The 7,500-nt window shown below is 45.4% G+C and overlaps 1 protein-coding gene across 3 annotated transcripts in view; it reads right to left on the bottom strand.

The window, feature by feature from the left end:
• Nucleotides 1-7,500, bottom strand: part of adamts6 (ADAM metallopeptidase with thrombospondin type 1 motif, 6) — a gene marked incomplete at both ends in the record, with an annotated part of 57,832 nt that overhangs the window by 5,705 nt on the left and 44,627 nt on the right. For all 3 annotated transcript variants that reach the window (XM_080529863.1, XM_080529864.1, XM_080529862.1), the window contains 4 exons: nucleotides 1-64; nucleotides 1,741-1,870; nucleotides 5,305-5,443; nucleotides 7,173-7,336. The exon at nucleotides 1-64 is cut by the window's left edge and continues 141 nt beyond it. In XM_080529863.1, coding sequence (XP_080385989.1) covers nucleotides 1-64; nucleotides 1,741-1,870; nucleotides 5,305-5,443; nucleotides 7,173-7,336 — 497 coding nt within the window. The remainder of the gene's footprint in view (nucleotides 65-1,740; nucleotides 1,871-5,304; nucleotides 5,444-7,172; nucleotides 7,337-7,500) is intronic.

The following is a 7,500-nucleotide window of genomic DNA, read 5'->3' as shown; positions in this document are numbered from 1 at the left end:
CGTCCGTGTCCGCCATCCCCCGTCACACGTCTTCCCACAGTCGGACCAGTCCCCAATGAACCACCTAACAACAACAAAAGGAATTGTTCTAGAATTTGTACCATTTCCATATAGAATCCATTGTCACCGCATAGATTCATAACAAATACTACATAGATACAGTACATGCAGAAATAGGAGTGTGAAAAAAAGTGTCAGTGAGACTGCCAACACAACAGTCATCCAACCTTTGAGAGGTTACAGCAGTGATCCATCTTACATCATAAGATGGAATGTATACAGAATTAAGAATGCCTTCTCACATCTGTGTTGGCTTTCATTACTTGAGCCCATAAAATGCTGGGTATTCTAAAACAATTATGTTTACATGGCTCCTTGATACAGTGTTTTCATTGTGCTCACTGTGAAGACAATATTTGCGTTCCTAGCTGACAAAAATGCCATGTGTTCATATTATGTCAGCACAAATATGTGTTCTGCAATGTAATCTATAATGGAAAATAAGAGCATCCACGCCGCTGCACATGCATGGACAGTGTGCACTGTAAATAAGTGAAAACATCCCAAATGCTTCAACAACGAACACCCTGAATTAAAAGGAGCTGGACGGTGTCAGCCTAGACGTTGCCCTCGGAAACCCTGACTGAGCATTAGGTCAAGCAAAGATTAGGCCTCAGATTGGCTTCTGACACATGCAAATCGAACTAACACACACACACACACACACACACACACACACACACACACACACACACACACCACGATTGGCAGACTACTGAGGCCCATTGGCCAAAAGCATTTAAATCCTCTTTTTCCAATTTACCATCTCAGACATGATTGAACTCTGTCTGACCGTTCCTCAATTCGCAGCAGAGAGGCTAAGTGGTTTTGGCCACTGTACTCACACACACATATTCCACACATATACATGTATATTATCCCTCGAGGGTTCATAAAGTAAACGAGCCAATACAATTAAACACAGGTGGTCATTTTCTGAGTTTCCATTTTTTGGCATAAAACCGAGGCACTGAAAATAGTTAACATATGAAGTTATAAATCATTGCCGGTTTATTTTAGCATTTTACTTCAAAACACAGCTTTACAGCCTGAGCTCCTTGAGGGCAAATTAATATCACCAGTCATAATCATTTCTACAAAAGATTTTTCGTAACCGGTGCCGTAACCCGCTCCTCTCCCTAACTACCATTTGATCGTCTCTGCTTGTCAATCATTGATATAACTTGACATTTCCTAATAGCTCCTCTGGACTTCAGGTCCGACATCAGTATCAATTATTCTTACGGGCCAAAATTCACTCAACAACTACAAATGACTAATGATGTACTTTACTTACTAACCAACTCAAATGATGTCTAACAGTCTCTAACAATACAGTTCAGTTCAAATGGATCTGAAGGGTCAGCACCATAAATGGCTATCGCAGAAGATCTTATCAACTTCAGATGTTTGTCTGAAGCTGTTGAATTTGGCAGATTTTCCTCCATGTCTCCATCAAATGATCCATGACGATGGCAGTCTCATTTGTTTTCCAGCTAAAATGTGACTGCCCTGGAATTCTTTGGTGGAAACATTCAAATTTCTACAACTCCAACCAAACTTTGCCAAACTATGTAATGAGTCCTGCGGCGGCCGGGAGGAACGCCATCACAGTGTGATTGGACACAACGACGGTAAGGTTCACATGGAGCAGGGTGTGAGTGATGAGGCTTGACGTACTCTGGAGGGCAGGGTTCAGTGTTGCAGGCCCTCTGGGTCTCTGGTGGTTTACTGTCCGGGTCACAGTAGCTGTTCTGGACCACCGAGTTATCGTCCAGCCTTTTACACACCAACTCCTGCTTCTGAGAACCTAGCGGAGAGACAGGCCGCGGAAAAAACACACACCAAAACATACACTGTTACCAATCAAGGAGCCAAAAATCCTCTATTCCACATGAAACACTTAAACAAGTGCTGATGCGGCGCGTACTGTGAGTCAAGTGCGGTATTCAGGTGGTGGCCGTATCGTTTTGAGTCTGTAGTAAATCCAGACGTGTAAATGTCTTATTCTTTGCAGGATATCTTGGCAAATCACTTTTACAGAGCAGGAGCTCTTTACTTTGGCTCCTGGTGGAGAGTGTAATGGCTACTGTATCGGTGTCACCCCTCCTTCTTACCCCAGGGTGTGTGTGTGTGTGTGTGTGTGTGTGTGTGTCGGTGTGTCGGTGTGTTTGGGGTATAGAAATTATAGAAATTAACATTGAAATACAGATTGGGGGTACTGTATGGTGAAGGTAGTGAAATTGAAGTTGTGAGCGAGTAAAGATATGTTTTGAAAAGGTTTTATTAGCACACTGATGCATTACATAAGACTTTATGATTAGTGGAGTAAGCTGAATTCAGTGGCTATATGATCCCAGTCTCACGTCCAACGCTTAAGGATCTGTTATTTTGATACAATGTATAGTATAACTTGGTGGGAGTCCAAAGCTAAAAGATTGCCATAAACAACACCAGCATATGGGTAGAGTATGCATGCATATGGGTAGAGTGTGTATGCATATGGGTAGAATATGCATGCATAGTGTATTACCATATATGGCTCTTAGAATTACGGTTGCCCTATAACAGCAGATCTATGCTTTTGAATTAAACATTCTTCTATTCCTCCAACGACTCTAGAGCTTTTCTCAGTGTCTTTTAACTATAATATTGCAAGTATTTAGTGGCCATGCAAGACAACTGGGAAGGAATAGTATTTATTGTTTCATAAAAACCAATTGCTTTTGGGGCTGAAAGATTTAGTTCAGTCATTCTTGAGGCCATGGTCAAACATTTCACTGTGGTTTCGGAGTTAGAATGTTTGACTATGTAGGACGAGGGTTTTGGACCAGTAACCATCTGTGCACTCGCAGCGCTGGTAAACCAAAAGATATGCAATGCATCTCATTCATAGAAATTACAGCATATTCATGTGGATTGCTGCAATACATGTAAAATACATACTGGATATACAACTACAGTTGAAAACAATAAAGTAATGATCCGAGAAAACGATCTCAAATTATGGCACTGGGTTCCCCCACAGTATTCTTAAGTATTTGGATATCGGTCCAGATTGGCCAGACACACACTCACACACACACACACACACACACACACACACACACACACACACACACACACACACACACACACACACACACACACACACACACACACACACACACACACACACACACACACACACACACACACACACACACACACACACACACACACACACACACACACACACACACACACACACACACACACACACACACACACACACACACACACACACACACACACACACACACACACACACACACACACACACACACACACACACACACACACACACACACACACACACACACACACACACACACACACACACACACACACACACACACACACACACACACACACACACACACACACACACACACACACACACACACACACACACACACACACACACACACACACACACACACACACACACACACACACACACACACACACACACACACACACACACACACACACACACACACACACACACACACACACACACACACACACACACACACACACACACACACACACACACACACACACACACACACACACACACACACACACACACACACACACACACACACACACACACACACACACACACACACACACACACACACACACACACACACACACACACACACACACACACACACACACACACACACACACACACACACTCACACACACACACACACACACACACACACACACACACACACACACACACACACACACACACACACACACACACACATAAGGAAGATGTTGCAGATAAAGTGCTAGATATTTGAGGTTACTATTATTCTCGCATCCCTTGCCTGCCCAGAAGCCCTGTTCCCTCATGGTCCTGGAGGGTCCAGACATGTATGTGGGCCTTTATCCAAGCCAAGCACCAACACACCTGATTCAGATGACCACCTCAGGTGTGTTCTAGTACTGGGCTGGGACAAAATCCCCCAAACACACTAGTTCTCCAGGGCCCAGTTGTTCAAAACGTCATCTGAATCTTTTTTGCTATCCAGGACCAGATTCGTACTGGGGAATCACACTGGCTCACCAGAACTGAGCCCAGGAATGAACAACACTGATATGAACTGTTCTACCTACAGTGGTTCTACCTACAGTGGTTCTACCTACAGTGGTTCTACCTACAGTGGTTCTACATACAGTGGTTCTACCTACAGTGGTTCTACATACAGTGGTTCTACCTACAGTGGTTCTACCTACAGTGGTTCTACATACAGTGGTTCTACATACAGTGGTTCTACCTACAGTGGTTCTACCTACAGTGGTTCTACCTACAGTGGTTCTACATACAGTGGTTCTACCTACAGTGGTTCTACCTACAGTGGTTCTACCTACAGTGAATCTACATACAGTGGTTCTACCTACAGTGGTTCTACCTACAGTGGTTCTACCTACAGTGGTTCTACCTACAGTGGTTCTACATACAGTGGTTCTACCTACAGTGGTTCTACATACAGGCGTTCTACATACAGTGGTTCTACCTACAGTGGTTCTACCTACAGTGGTTCTACATACAGTGGTTCTACATACAGTGGTTCTACCTACAGTGGTTCTACATACAGTGGTTCTACCTACAGTGGTTCTACATACAGTGGTTCTACCTACAGTGGTTCTACATACAGTGGTTCTACCTACAGTGGTTCTACCTACAGTGGTTCTACATACAGTGGTTCTACCTACAGTGGTTCTACCTACAGTGGTTCTACATACAGTGGTTCTACATACAGTGGTTCTACCTACAGTGGTTCTACCTACAGTGGTTCTACATACAGCGGTTCTACCTACAGTGGTTCTACCTACAGTGGTTCTACATACAGTGGTTCTACCTACAGTGGTTCTACATACAGTGGTTCTACCTACAGTGGTTCTACCTACAGTGGTTCTACCTACAGTGGTTCTACCTACAGTGGTTCTACATACAGTGGTTCTACCTACAGTGGTTCTACATACAGTGGTTCTACCTACAGTGGTTCTACCTACAGTGGTTCTACCTACAGTGGTTCTACCTACAGTGGTTCTACATACAGTGGTTCTACCTACAGTGGTTCTACATACAGTGGTTCTACCTACAGTGGTTCTACCTACAGTGGTTCTACCTATAGTGGTTCTACCTACAGTGGTGATGATGGGTCTGTTGTGTCTGCTTACCTCCAGCACAGGTGGCTGAGCACTCTGACCAGGGTAGGTGGTGCCAGGAGAAGCCCACCTCGTTGTCCCCGCTCCCTGTGCGCTGAATGGGCACGTTGAACTTGTAGTGGATCCCCAGGTTCTGCTCTTGGAGGAGCACCTACGGGTCAGAAGAGGGAGAGGAGAGATGAGGAGAGGAGAGGAGAGGTGAGGTGAGGAGAGGTGAGGAGAGGAGAGGAGAGGAGAGGTGAGGAGAGGAGAGGAGAGGAGAGGAGAGGAGAGGAGAGGTGAGGTGAGGAGAGGTGAGGAGAGGAGAGGAGAGGAGAGGAGAGGTGAGGTGAGGAGAGGAGAGGAGAGGAGAGGAGAGGAGAGGAGAGGAGAGGTGAGGAGAGGAGAGGTGAGGAGAGGAGAGGAGAGGTGAGGAGAGGTGAGGAGAGGACAGGAGAGAGGAGAGGAGAGGAGAAGAGAGGAGACGAGACGAGACGAGACGAGGAGGGGAGAGTTGAGGAGAGGAGAGGAGAGAAGAGGAGAGGAGGGGAGAGGTGAGGAGAGGAGAGGAGAGGAGAGGAGAGGAGAGGAGAGGAGGGGAGAGGTGAGGAGAGGAGAGGAGAGGAGAGGAGAGGAGAGGAGAGGAGAGGCCTTTGGGCAAGATCGGGTCCAGCTGCATTCTCTCTTTAACTTGAGCATCCTCCAATTAAATCAATCCATTTCAAGGACCTTTTTCCTCATTCAAATTACATGTTCAAAAGTAAATTTCGGCATAAGAATAAATAAAAAATGTAATTGAACCAAACTAGCTATTAAAAAAATACACAGAACAAAGCTCTTTCCTGTGCCTCACACCGACTCTAAGTTTAGCCAATGGGCAGCGGCCGTTGTGTGTTTATGTTAGCGTATGCGCTGCAGAGAGGGACCAGGAGAATTAGACACAGCTTCGGAGGCCACAGAGGAATGGGTTGTGGTGGGGTGGCCAGTCAAGTCTATTCCAGTGGTGCTGTGTGGTGCTGTGTGGTCTGGTATTTTCAGAATTCACGTCCAGACAAAAGCCACTGCGGACCATTGAGTAGGACGGCATAGAAACACACACACACACACGCACACACACACTCTCACACACACACACACACACACACACACACACACACACACACACTCTCTCTCTCACACACACACACACACACACACTCTCACACACACACACACACACACACACTCACACACACACACACACACACCACACACACACTTTTGTCGTTACACCCACTCAAGCCCATGTGCGCGCACAAACACATCACACACACGCTCATGCTCATGCTCACACATGCCATTGCTCCCCACTTACACCAGCGCTTGCACACACACACACACACACACACACACACACACACACACACAAATACACACACACACACACACACACACTTGTACACATACCAGAACACGCTCACACAAACACACCCTCAACAAAACACGTGCCTCCGTGTGTTTAAACTTTGCCAGAAATGTTTTTTTCAATATCCACATATATATATATATATATATATATATATATATATATATATATAACCCCAAACCACTGCCTGGAGGTCACCTAAGGTTTGCTCCCAGATGTTGGGTTTATGTGGACTGAAGTGGACATTTATACATTTAGTATAAACATAGCCCTACTATCCACAGATAATGTAGCAAAGGGTTCTATGTGAGGTTTATTGGTAGTCAATACCAAGATGTTAACCAGTAAGTAGAAAAGTCCTCTGGTCTAAATCATCAATTATGAAACCTGTGTTTGCGTTTTGACATGAATATTAGTAGTACCACCTTATCTGTGCCTAAAAGGTGCCGCCACATTGTTTGACACAACAAAACAACAATAACAAAACCACATTTACCATGACCACCAGGTTTTCGGTGGTCGCTCCAAGGGCTTCGAGTGACTCGGGTTCATCGGAAGGTCTCTTGTAGTGGAACGCCGTCCCTGCGATGTCGAACTTCCTGGGCCAGTCGATGGTCCACGCTCCGTTGATGTAGTAGTCGTCCCCCTCCGATTTCAAAGCTAGGGGTGTCAACCAAGACAGAAGTGGCCGTTAGAACACCTGACGAGAAGCGGCCAATGAAAGACGACCCTGGGACAGTCGCTAAGACGACAGGTGGAGGCGATGTTTTGGCATGATGTCATCGCTGTCGTTCATCATCATCATCATCATCATCATCATCTTT

This window comes from Nansenia antarctica (genome assembly GCF_963989245.1).
Source record: "Nansenia antarctica genome assembly, chromosome: 4".
In the NCBI taxonomy this organism is placed as follows: domain Eukaryota; kingdom Metazoa; phylum Chordata; class Actinopteri; order Argentiniformes; family Microstomatidae; genus Nansenia; species Nansenia antarctica.
The sequence above is the reverse complement of the archived record's forward strand: the minus strand, read 5'-3'. Positions and strand labels throughout refer to the sequence as shown.